This window comes from Onychostoma macrolepis, chromosome 18, assembly GCF_012432095.1.
Source record: "Onychostoma macrolepis isolate SWU-2019 chromosome 18, ASM1243209v1, whole genome shotgun sequence".
Taxonomy (NCBI): Eukaryota; Metazoa; Chordata; class Actinopteri; order Cypriniformes; family Cyprinidae; genus Onychostoma; species Onychostoma macrolepis.
This window is the reverse complement of record NC_081172.1, coordinates 26,761,918-26,775,743: the sequence shown is the minus strand read 5'-3', so window position 1 is coordinate 26,775,743 and position 13,826 is coordinate 26,761,918. Positions and strand designations below refer to the sequence as shown.

The following is a 13,826-nucleotide window of genomic DNA, read 5'->3' as shown; positions in this document are numbered from 1 at the left end:
ATTTTTTTCTCCAAGTGATTTAACATATTTTCACCTGCAGACAATGAAGTGGGCATCAAGGTCGGTTCACACTGGCTGACGTGGTGAACTGGCACTAACACTGAAGGAAGGATTAAGCTATATCTTGGGACCAGAATGTCCCTTTTTGCTTGGGCTAGTAAGAAACCTACATGCTAAAACACTGAATAGCAACACCCTTGAGCATTAAAGAGGCACAGTTTTAACAAACAAGCACCACTCACATTTTCTTCATAAACCTAGTCGAATCTCGTTCTGTTTATTTCCTTGAACTGAAGTCGATAGTAGAGGACTGAGCATGTTAATTGCATTGTCTATCCCTTAACATTGTGGCTAATCATAGTCCAAAGCCTCTTAAGTAAGTTCCTTTCCATGAGCAGTATCCACGAATTAGCATACAAAGACATTTACTTGAGAGAAAATCCCTTTTGAGGTTTTTAATTCTTACGGAGCAATTACGTGAGTGGAACAGGGAAGACTCCGACATTCATTTTGACTCATCAGCATATCAGAGCTTGACTCTGCTCTGCCTGTATCTCCTTATTTCTTATTCATTGTTACCTGCAGTGTCACATAGTTGATCGTTCACCCCGCCACAGCCATGTGCGACATGGGTGGACTGGACAACCTGGTGGCCAACACAGCCTACCTGAAAGCACAGAGTCTAGACGACAAGGAGATGAGGAAACGAAGGCGTAGTCTAATTCTTCCCCAACCTGAGACTTGTACAGAGGTGCGTGCAACTATTCCCAAGGACTTTGAGGACATCTGTGAGCAGCAGCCCATTGGGAAAAGATGCTTCCGACGGTTCCTTTTAGCCTCCAGTCCAGAATACCTTGCCGCTGCAGAGTTTCTGGAAGAGTTGAATGACTGGAATTTGGCAGAGGCCGGTGCTAAAGACAAAGCCAGGCAGAATATCATTAACAAATTCTGCAAAGCTGACTCCAAGAGTTTCATGGCTTATCTAACAGAGGACATGGTGGAAAAGTGTAAAGTCATCTCTGAGAAGGACTTTGAGGAGGTGATGATGGGACAGGTTAAAGAAGCCACAGAGGAGTTTCTAAGAGGACAACCTTTCACTGAGTATCAGACCAGCCCGTTCTTTGATAGATTTGTGCAATGGAAGCAATTCGAGAAGCAGCCCATCTCTGATAAATATTTCTATGAGTTCAGAACTTTGGGGAAAGGAGGATTTGGAGAGGTGAGTATTTGCACCTCCTACCCAGTCACAAACAAATCTACAGAGGAATCTTCTTTTAAAAAAGATTTCAAATTTAAAAAAAAGAGTTGTTGTCGGTTGTCTTAGCTGGGCCGCATTGTATAATTGGAGTTGTCTCTGAATCATTGTGCAGTTTAACTATAGTTGCTTACATTCATGTCTTCAGAATATAGGTTAATTTTGGTTTTGTTACTTGCTTTCTGTAATCCTTTTGGAAACGCAAACTACTTTCTTTTTCACTTTTTCTGTGGACTAACATGCACTGATGTGTTGTACAGAAGAAAGACCAAGAATGTGCATTTAGAAAATACAGTGTCATTTTGTTGTCCTGTTATGCATGTTGCAAAATCTCTTATCCCAGTTTAATAAGTAAGACATTCACAGGTTGATTGTACCAACTCTGGCACTATCAAACATTGCTCTATTAGTTTCAGTGAAACAGCATGGCAGGTTCTAGCTCAACCTGTGGTGTGAGTTTGGGGCAAGACTATCTGTTTTTCAAGCCAATGGAAAATAGGGTCACTATTTTTCAGATGCTATATAGGCAGAAATTCTACACTTCATCTTTAAGACAAAACTAAACACAATATGCATTGTTTCAACTGAGTTGGACATCCTTTGATGAACAGTGGATCCCCTTGGAAGTAATGCACCCACTGGGCACATAATCAAACGAATGGACACTGCTTAGACTACATCTCCTTTGAAAAATTACCTTTATCTGAATAGATTTTCAAGTGTGTACATTCTCACTGATGCCCCATATTGAACAGAATATTACAGCAGAAAATTGATTTGTACAGAATGTAGAATGAATGCGTTTTAAATTTCTCTCTAGGTGTGTGCTGTTCAGGTCAAACACACGGGCCACATGTATGCCTGCAAGAAGCTAGACAAGAAACGTCTGAAGAAAAAAGGAGGTGAAAAGATGGCTCTGCTGGAGAAAAAAATCTTGGAGAAGGTGAACAGCCTGTTTCTGGTGAACCTGGCCTACGCGTTTGACACGACGACCCACCTGTGTCTGGTCATGACTCTGATGAATGGAGGGGATATAAAGTACCACATCTACCACACTGGGGAGATTGGCATTGAGATGGAGCGCATCATTCACTACACAGCTCAAATCATCACTGGTATCCTGCACCTACATGCCATGGATATTGTGTACCGGGACATGAAGCCAGAGAACGTCCTACTGGACAGTCAAGGCCAGTGCAGGTTGTCAGACTTGGGTCTAGCTGTGGAGCTACCAAACGGGAAAACCATCACTCAAAAGGTAAGAACAGTAACATAAGACAAGCTTTTATGAGGTTGACGATTATGGTGCAGACTAGTGGGTAACAATCTGGGCTGGTAGATTAAAACTTTGAGGTCTGAACCCAATAGATATCCAGGACAAGGTAGCTGCTGAACACCTGAGTCCCCAAAAGTTCCACTATTACCCTCAATCATAATTGTGTGGGTAAAACCTTACAATTAGATGCTATTTACTAATACCCTATTACCCTATTATCTATTTACTGATAACCCTAAATCAGGTATAGCTAACCCTGTTCCTATATAGCCTTCTTAACTGGGGCTGCGCCCAAAATCATACTTTTATGAATAGATCATTATTTTGCAACCTCAAAAAGAGTACATTCTATATAGTATGAATATATGTATGTATCTGAATGTACTACATTCACTATGTTGTCATTGTCACATGACCTACCAGCTTCAGTTGTCATGTCACTGCCATTCATAAGGCCTCATGGCCTCATGGGATAGTAAAGTGTCCATCATATGCAAACTTCAGAATCATGCCGGAGGTAGTAGGACATCCGGGTACCTTTTGCCTACTCTGTGGGCAAAATTCAGAAAATTCTTCTTTTGTTACATACTGTTTTTCACCTACTATATTGTAGGGAAGTATAAGATGCAGCCACAGACTTCAGTTCCAACCCTGCTTTAACACACCTGCCTGTCATTTTCAAGTAACCCTTGAGACCTTGACTAGCTGGTTCAGGTGTGTTTGTTTGGAGTTGGAGCTGAGATCTTCAGGATGGTAGTTCTCCAGGAGCTGGGTCAGCTACCCCTGTCCTAAAGCAATGTTTCCCAACCCTGTTCCTGGAGGTAGTCAAGTGTAACTGGTTTTACTCACATGGCTCCGAGCAGAATTTGAACCAGCATCAATTGGCATGTGAGGTGGGCACTCTGACAAGGACGCTGAAAAGCTCTTGAGGTCAGGGAAGTGAGGTCTACCTGCACAGCTACTAACATCTGGCCTCAATTATACCAGCAGTAAACATTTTGAAGGTTTCCTTTATTTGATCCATTTGTTAAGTCTCTACTAATGAGCTGATGAGTTGAATCAGGTGTTTAATTAGGAACAGTTTGAAAATGTGTAGACTGTGCCGAAATACTCCACATCACACTGGTCACAAAAAGGCCAGGTGTAAAGGCCCTCCTAAACACATGCATGACAGACTGCAATACAACTGCAAAAAAATGACAAAATAAATATGAATTGCAACTCAATAGTAAAAAATAATGGTATGAGAGTGTGTTATATTGTCCGGATTTCAGTTGCCAGATACCATAGTGCTACTGCAAAACGCATTGCCACAGATACAACCTGCTGGAGCATCTCTCTAGAAAACATGCACAAACTGTGTTTTATTTTAACAAATAATTGTATTAGATACTTAGTATTTAAATCTACCAAATCATAATGCCTGTGTTCAGTATCATTTTAATTGTATCAACACTTATGGATAATGTCATGGATAATAACTTAGAATGACTCTAATACTTCCAACAATCAAAGGGATAATTCACTCAAAAATGAAAATTACCCCATGATTTACTCATGATGTATATGACTTATTTCTTTCAGACGAATACAATTAGAGTTATATTTAAAAATGTTCTGGCTCTTCCCTGCTTTATAATGGCAGTGAATGGGGTTTAAGATTTTGAAGGCCAAAAAACTGCGTCCATACATCATAAAAAGTGCTCCACACGGCTCCTGGGGGTTAATAAAAGTCTTTGGAATTTAATTGATGTGTTTAAGTAAGAAAAATACCCATATTTAAAACTTTATAAACCATAATATCTAGCTTTCTCTAACTGTCGTACGCGTGTTCACTAGAGAGTGGCGTTCCAGCGGATAACATAGAATGTAGGTTAACACGGTGACGAACTCACTAGTAATGAACGCGGAAGCTCAAAGGAGAGAGCAAAACAAAACACCATTCATGTCAGAGGATTTTAATATAAGCCAAGAGGAGCCTGTTTTTTCTTTGCTTTAAACAAAACTTGGTTGTCACAAGACTAGTGTATTCTTACCGGAGCTTTCGCTACCTACATCATCCGTTACAATCTCCATCACGTGCTTTCAGATGGAGCAGCATCTGATGCAGCTGCAGATGTGTTGCCAGCAATTATGAACGCGATATTGCATAGCTTGTGTGTAGTAAATGCTGCTCCATCTGAAAGCACGTGATGGAGATTTACTACTAATCACAGAACTGGCTTTATTGACGAGATGCGCAAGATCATCGAATTCGATTATTTGCACAGCCCTACTTGAGGGTGAGTCAATCGTGGATTAATTTTCATTTTTGGGTGAACTGTCCCTTTAACTAATTTTTCCAAGTGGTAAAATGAGAATAAATTGAGCTCTACCAAGAAAAAAAATGACTTTTTCATTTTTGACTAATATTTCAGACAGCCAGGGGTACCACAAGACTTTAAATAAGCCCTCCCTAATACTAATAATAACAGTAATACGCAAAGTTGGCATTGATCTAGGTTGGAACAGCCTGCCCTTCTTCTAAAGAGTAGTGTGCCTCAAAGGGTTTGACTTGAGTCCCTGGAGACACATACTGGTGAAATGGCGAGGGATTGTTTTTGTGTGTTTGACTTGTCTCAGGAATCTCTTCTGAAATGGGATTTTAGGGAGGATGATGAAAAGGTCAAAGAGTTTGTACCATGATAGATGTCTTTAAATATGATTTGAAATGCTTTTTCAGGTGGCTTCAAGAAGGCTGAATGATTTTTCTCATAACTCCTCTTGTTGTCTTTTCCATCGTAGGCTGGCACCAAAGGGTACATGGCGCCAGAGATCTTGAAGCAGGAACCGTATCGTACGTCAGTGGATTGGTGGGCCTTGGGCTGTAGCATCTATGAGATGGTGGCTGGCCGTCTGCCTTTTAGAGGTCACAAAGAGAAGGTTACTAAAGAAGAGATAGTAAGGAGAACTCTAGAAGACGAGTGTAAATTTGAACACAAAAATTTTGACGCCCCCTCAAAGGATATCATCAGTTTTTTTCTGAAAAAGAACGTTGAAGACCGCCTTGGCTGCAAGTAAGTGGCAGCATTTTTGTGTTTCATGGCAAGAGGACACACTGTTTCCACTCCAGGTCATTATTAGGATGTGGTCAGTCCAACTCTGCCCTCTGCATGCCAACATAGGAACAGAAGCTTTACTCTGTCAGCAAAATCAAGCCAGTGTGGCAACAAATTGAAGAAACAGACCGTTTCTGTCAGCCTTTCTCACTGAGAGCACTGGCAGTGGGTTTGGAGCCTCAGCACTGGGTTTGGATGGAGCAAAGCATGAATGTTAAAACATAATATCTTTGGGTCTTGAAGACACCAACAGATTCAATACCAGCTTCATTGCTCATAGGTTTAAATTACATATTAACATATAATACTGTTCTCAAAGTCAGTTGCTGAAACCATTTCAATCCATTAAAATTTTTATTTGAATTCTATTAAAGGAACAGTTTCACCCAAAAGTGAAAATTCTGTCATTATTCATCCTTATGTCGATCCAAACCTGTGTGTTGTTATTTTTTCCATGGTACATAGAAGAAGAATTGTTTTTTTAAAGTTTTTTTTGTGCAGCCTCTGTCACATTTGTCAAGAATGGCCAAAAACATCATAAAATCACCATAAGTATTCAATATGACTTATGCACTTTCAGATTTTAGTTTTCTTTAGCCTTTTCATAGGTTTTTTTTTTTGTGAGGAAACTAAATAAAAAATGTAAGTTGGTGTTCACTGAGAGTCTTTAGCTCTCAAGTCCAATACTGTGCTGAAGGCCTATTAGGTTTGATGTCATGGCATTTAGTCACAAAACAAAAAAGTCTGCAAAAACCAATGATGTTTGATATTATCAACGTCCAGCCTGCAAAACTGGTGCATTTGATTTGAAAGCTGTGACAGAGGGAAAGAGTGCCAGGATGTAATGCTGTTGTCCTTCAAAAGACTCATATTAAGTTAAGTTCCAAGAGAAGGAAAAAAGAAGAAAGCAAAAAATTTCTCAAATTTGGACGTTCTCAAAATGTGGAAACAAATTTTGCATAATTTAATGGAAACATCGGCAAACATTTTTTAAAAAAACGTATGCAGCATACAGTTTTGGTGTGATGTGATAGTAATATGGCTGAATTATTCCTTTAATTGTGAGTCATGCAGTAACCATACATTTATTCATAACTGTTTTTTACCCTCAGGGATGACCCTCGGAAACATGAGTTCTTCAAATCCATCAACATCCCTCGACTAGAGGCGGGGCTTATTGCACCTCCATGGGTGCCCAAACCCAACGTTGTGTACGCTAAAGACACGGGCGACATTCGGGACTTCTCTGAGGTTAAAGGGGTTGAATTTGATGCCAATGATAAGAAGTTTTTTAAAGAATTCAGCACAGGAGCAGTGCCAATTCCATGGCAACAAGAGATGATTGACAGCGGACTCTTTGATGAGCTTAACGACCCAAACAGGAAGACAGTGGGACTGGATGATGATGATGTGCAAAAATCCAAATCTTGCACTCTTCTGTGATAGAACAATCTAGATCTGTGATAGATCTTGCATAACAAAACAATTTTTTTTATTAATTAATTTTTTTTTATTTACTTAGGCTATGTATTATTTTGTCCTTTTTTTTTTAGATTTTCAGAGATTTTTCCATATAATCACATTTTTGAAGAAAGGATCTTATAGTGACTGTACTTTGATGGTTTACTGCTATAATAATAAATAATATTATTTTAGTATTCATTTCTTTTAATACCAAGTGCTTTTAATGAGTATTTATATGGAAAATTATGGAAAATAAAAATTTTGTTCTGTTGACGCATCTACACAGTCATGTGCTGTTTCATCGTCAGTCTTATCAGATTTTAAAAGACATGTTAATTTTTTTAAATTAATGTAAATTTTTCAGTTGCATTTCCCTGTAATTGTTATATTGGTAATATAATTCATAATGAAGAAGTCATGTTGATATTTATCTGTATGCTCTGGTTTTTGTCTCCCAAACAAGACAAGAACTCGTACAAACCTGAGACTGTGGGAACAACTTACTTTAAGATGCTTTTTCAAGGTTAGATGTTCCTTTGAAGCCGAGAGACGTTTTGTTGCAGGTAAACAAAAATGACATAGTCTACAGTGATGTTCCGTCCTTTTTCACATTTATAAGTAAAATCGTCTTTTTATTTCCATGACAATTACGCGCTAGGCTTTCTGATTTTCTCTTGCATTTTAGTGAGTCATCACAATAGTCTGCACTCTGCAGGCAGGCTGCTGTATGGACAGGCTGCACGCGAGTCTGAGTATCACCAGTTGCCTCATGGTTAAAATCATTTTACACTGATTGTTAATGTAATTTATTTATTTTAATATTAAAGTAATCACTTTGGTAATCTAAAATACTTTTCGGATGTAACTGTAATCTGATTACCACCCATTTAAAATGTAAGTAGAACCAAATGCAGTTACTCATATTTTGTATTTTAAATACGTAACGACGTTACATGTATTTCGTTACTCCCCAGCCCTGCCTGTAGGCCTATATGAATTTCTTTCTTCTGTTGGAAAGAAAAAAAAAACAGTTGCTGGAAGTCAGTGGCTACCAGCATCTGTTTGGTTACCAACATTTGTCAAAATACCTTCATTTGTGTTCATTAGAATTCGTCAATGGCTACTAGCAACTGTTTTGTAACTAACATTCTTCAAAATATCTTCTTTTGTGTTTAACAGGTTTAACTATCGCTTTAAATGCTGTGTTAGTTGTAATAAGGTCCCTCTAATAATAAACCATCCATTAAAACATCATCAGAACTCATTAGAATGTCTTGCCTGCATGGCTTGTTAACAGAAGCCACTTCTAAACTCTCCTCAAGTTTCAAAATCTATTGACTACTATATATGACCAGCAGAGGTCACTGCTCACAATGAGATACTGCTTTTTTTAGGCGGGAAGACGACTTATGAATAAGGGCACTGATTAACCCAGCCATGCTCAAGAAAGTTTGTCCTTTTCAGAGGAGTAACATTTTTATGTGAGCTCCTAAATATTTTAGACGTGCTCATAACTAGATTATCTCAAATCCTGTTCTTGTCACGCGGGATTATTAATGAAATATGATGAAGGATAGGGTCAGGCACGACATGGGAAAGAGAGGCTTGTGGTTTTGGACAGGCTGCAGATATTTGCCCTTCTCCGCGTTCCAGGATGACACCTCAGCTGTGTGATAAACAAGCTCTCCTGAGGCGGGTGGAAATCTCTGGGTGCGGCTCGGCCGGTCAGGCACGGTCTGCCGGGGCTCTCAGACCCACTGCGCTGCACCCTGCGCCACATGCTCCAGTGTTTTGTCCACATCTAGCCAGCAGTGACTAAAATAGCCAGTGGTTTCATTAGGAAAACAAGCCCCGTCTGTTTGTATTATGTGCAAAGGTTGACGTTATTAAACGTGAATATTTTTATTCTGCTTTGCTCTTCATCATCCCACAGACTGTTCTGTTATTGGAATGTTTTTGCCTGAATATGTCTGGGTCTCATTTAGACTATTTTAGAGGATGATTTGGCTTAAAGTGAGCAGATTTCTGAAATGGAAACTGGGGATATTTTCTATTTCAGTGGTCAAAATATCACGGAAAAATCACTTGTTATTAACTATAAATGAAAAACTGAGACAGTTTTGTATGGCTTTGTTTTTAAATTACCTTTTTAACTTATGTTATTTTGCGTTTGTGCTTTTAGAAATGTATCGGTACTAACCCTAATTGGCCTTATTATTTAGCATTTTAGGCTCATTTTAAGTATGTCCTTTCTGCTAATGTAATGTGGTAGCCTATATAAACAAAGCCTTTTAAAGCCAAAAAAAGGAGACCAGAGGCCATGTTTCTGGAAAAAAAAAAAAAAAATTTAAGCCAGCCTAAGAGATGGTTGTCTGGTTTTAGCTGGTCTTCCAGCCAGACTCTGATTTTAGAAGGTTTTTTTTTTACCACTTCTTTAGCTGGTCAGCCTGCATGGGAGACCACCTTAAACCAGTTATGTCCAGCTTAAGACCAGCCAACCAGCATAGGCTGGTTTTAGCTTCTTTCTTTTTTTTCTTCTAAAGGAAGTTGCCGAAACCCCTCTAAAACCAGCCTGCTGCATCATCTATAATCAGGCTTGAAGATCAACTAAAACGAGCCAACCAGAAAGAACTATCGAATTCATTCCTATGGTGTCCGCAAACAGCGATTGACAGAAATTCAGTGACGTCTAGGCTGTGTGATCCAAGTTAACCGTTACGCTTTCTCTAATGGTAGAGCCACGGACCCTTGATATCTCCCAATAATAAGATTATCTCTGATATTAATAAGGTGTGGGAATTACTGTTGCGACACTTTCGGGAACGTTTACAACTGTGTGCAAATTTTATTAAACATACACACATTTTATTAAACATACAAACAATTTTACTTACATTTAACTTGTAGTATGACTACCTTGAAACTGATAACAGTGTCTTTGATAACTGATGATAATAGTGCTCCATGGTTGTCCAGCACGCAGCTCCCTCTGTTGGTGAAAATACCGACTAGACAATTGCTCTGGTAACAAGGTTATGTTGGTTGGTTGGGCCTTTTTGCAGTGTGTTTGTGCACTGTTTTGAACTGGCACATTTTTGGAGACAACTCCTTTCCCCATATTCCCACATAATTGGGACTTTCCCTGAAAAACGGGGATGTCTGGTCACCCTATTGTGAATTCAACAGAAGTAAAGCTTTGTGGACAGCATCTGTGACATGCTGTTGATTACCAAATAATTGAATCTCATCCCTCAGTTAAAAGTACAGTTAATTTGGCCTGTAATATATGGTGCTATTATCATCCAATCCTCCCCTCTTTTTTTTTTCTTCTATCATGCGAAGAGACGGTCATTGGCAGACCCTTATCCTATTTCTACACTGCAGACAAGACAGCAGCTGGAGGACAGTTGAGCTTCACAGCTCAAATAACACACATTTTTTGAATTAAATAATTAATATAAGCACTTGAACAAAAGTTTGAACTCCAAATTGCTTCGTTTAACCATCTGTTTAACTATTTTATGTTTTTGCATACCAATATGCCATCTAGAATTTGAATGTCTTGTTATTAAACTGGCACATACACAAGAATGCTTTATATAATTGAGGACACTCTCTTCAGGGCTTATTGACATTTGTCCCAGGACTTTACTGTGGTGTCAGCACCTCTTACAAATGTTCTTGTCAGGTCTAATAGCGATCTTGCTTTTGAATACAATAGGCATACTTGCTTAGAGATTTTTGCTTGTGTTGGACTAATTTGCGGTTCTTAAGTGTTTAGTGGTGGATATTAAGCTGTTTTATCCAAACCGCCATCTGTAGGCCTCCTCTTTTGGTATCTTCTTTTACATTGAAATTATTAGGTTCAGATTTCACCTCAGCGGCACAGTCAGTGCTCTCTAATCTCATTTAACAAGCTGACATATGGCTGCTAACACAATACTCTCATGAAACCCTCCACTTCGGCCTCTTGCTTCACACTTTAACAGACTGCGGTCGGCCCTATAACATTTCAGAGGGCTTAATGTCATTTTCAGTGTGCTTGTACATATGCATAAGCAGGAAAACAGGTTTAGACACTTGCATTTTAAAATGATTTAATTTAGGACTAAGGCAAGCATCGCTGTTACTATTAATTGAGGTGCTTTTCGAGACCCTAAACCAAGTATTAAACGTCCACATGTGACTCATCTTAAAAATCCTCTAGACTTAAAATGAAGAAGCCAAAGGGTGCCAAGATATATCTAGAGACCAGAATATTAATAATAATAATATACTTGTGGGTGGACTCTTTTGACTTGGACCAGTAAGCAAACATTCTAGCAACCACACAGAGCACCCTAGCAACCGCATGGCAAAGCACTGGAAAACACACAAAACTCCCTAGCATTAGTGGTGAGTTTGTATAGGCAAACACCCCTTACAAAATGAAAAATGTTGCTATAAAACAACAGTATTAAGATCAAAACTAATGTTAAACAAATCAAAATGTATATATTATATTATATTTATTCTGTGGATTGTAGCTCTTCTCACTCTAATCTTGGTCCAAAAAAGAAAAGTTCAATTAACATGTATTAAAGACATATTAATCAACAATAAATGTATTTATGAATGAATATTTAGCTAGATTAGTAAATCATTGTTCATTGTTAGTTCACAATACCTAATACATTAACTGCAAAATAATATTAAGAAGAAGAAAACTTTTAAGCATTTAGGTAATGTTAATTTCTGCATGCACTAATACTTTTTCATTAGTAAAATTAACAGGTAATGTTAAGAAATAAGGAAAATTTTGTCAACAAAATTCATTTCTGCCACTTAAGCTTTTATCATGTCAGGTATTTCCAAATGTTTGACTGGTGCTACATTAAAGTAGTTTTAATTTACAGTGCACCAGTAATGAGAGATCATATACACATAGGTTATCTTTTTAATGTTGGCATGCACTGAGAGATTAGTTTTTGATTAGGGTTAATGAGGTCAGAATGTCATGCCCTATGAAGTGTGCTACAGACAAGAGTGCTGAGATCCACACTAATGTGTAGATGGAAATCCAAGATGCTCCATGATTGCTGCTATAGACTACATATATCCAGGGAGACATCTGTGGCTGCCGCAGTGACAGCTGGAACTCATGGAAGATCTCTGAACATGTTTTTCCCAGGCTGGTGTGTCAGTGTGAAACTCAGATACTCTTACAAAGACCGTCTCTTGGTCCTTAATGGAAATTGTTGATCAAGTCACTCAAAGAAAGCCGCCATCCTCTTCAGAAAACACACACCCCCTCAAACTCACATTCACACCTATTTGTATAGACACTAAATATTTACTGTCTCAGCACACACTCTCAAATGTGCAAAAACCATAAACACATGCACACTTTTAGCGCTTGTGCGGGCAGTTGGTGAGCGAGATCAAAGTGACAGCGACGGCAATCTTCAGCTGATAACTTGACTTTCTTCACTTGTGTGTGTTCAAGTGAGCGGGCCAAGAGCCGAGGGGGGTGTTTGGGGAAATAGTGAACCGCTGATTATGACTTTACACATCAATGACAAACAAGGCTGATGAAAACATATTTCAGTTATATTTTATTTAAAGGTGTCTTGTTGCAGTATACAATCCTTGTGAACCTAAAACCACTATACAATGCTGAGGAATATTAATTAATAACATGTACTTACTATGTGGTTAGGATTAGGGTTTGGTTTAAGGATAGTTGCTTGTTATTATATCTAATTTTCTGTTATTACTATGTAGTAAGTACATGCAATATATGTAACCATAATTCTTTGAAAAAAATCTAGTTTAAATGACATGTGCCAAGGTCAAATATACTCTTATAAGATTTAATTTTTAAAAAGGGGTTTCACCTATTTCAGTGACATCTGACAGGAAAATTGTAAACATGGTCTCTGAGACACTATCAAAACATTACGTTCTATTTCAACTGCAGTTCTGTACTAAAATCCTTTAATCCTTCTGAAATGTCAAGTGATGTAAACATTAAATTCAATAATTAATTATTTAATTCTTTCTTACACCATAAATACATTTGTCTCATTATTTTCAGTACATTTTATTTTACATAATATTTTTCAAGGCTATATATATAGAGAGAGAGATGATAGATAGATAGATAGATAGATAGATAGATAGATAGATAGATAGATAGATAGATAGATAGATAGATAGATAGATAGATAGATAGATAGATAGATAGATAGATAGATAGATAGATAGATAGACAGACAGACAGACTTTTCTTTTGATTATTTCTTTGATATGTGAACATCAACCAACCTTGTCATGTAATTTTCTTGTCATTTACAAGAAAAGGGTATGTTGGTTAACCACAATGACTTGGACGTTTATTCATCAAATGATATAAAGAATATATAGATTAAATGAGTTTCTTCAGTTTACCATATAGCAAGACTCTTTTTTTGTCATGATTTCAGGGCAGTTATACAACTTTGAATTACAAGCAACAGTGCTGAAATGTCTGAAAATCATGAAAATCATATTGAAAATCATTGTACATGTATATTGTACATTGTCTTGTTCTGAAGAGAAGAGAAGAGATCGATCGATCGCATGTCTGGTTGTCATGGTTCCTCATACTGCTGAGCGTTGCGTTTATTTTTCTGTGTTTGACTGTGTTTAGTAGAGCCTATTACTTGAATTCTTAACATTTCCACAAATAAGTGAATTCCATAGAGGAGGCCAA

The 13,826-nt window shown here is 37.9% G+C and overlaps 1 protein-coding gene across 1 annotated transcript; it reads left to right on the top strand.

Annotated features, from left to right (window-relative positions):
- Positions 1-80: 80 nt before the first annotated feature.
- Positions 81-7,295, top strand: grk7b (G protein-coupled receptor kinase 7b). The gene is made up of 4 exons (XM_058751526.1): positions 81-1,219; positions 2,076-2,513; positions 5,316-5,587; positions 6,742-7,295. Exons 1-4 carry the CDS (start codon positions 620-622, stop codon positions 7,070-7,072), a joined length of 1,641 nt encoding a protein of 546 aa, XP_058607509.1. The 5' UTR covers positions 81-619; the 3' UTR covers positions 7,073-7,295.
- The last annotated feature ends 6,531 nt before the right edge of the window (positions 7,296-13,826 follow it).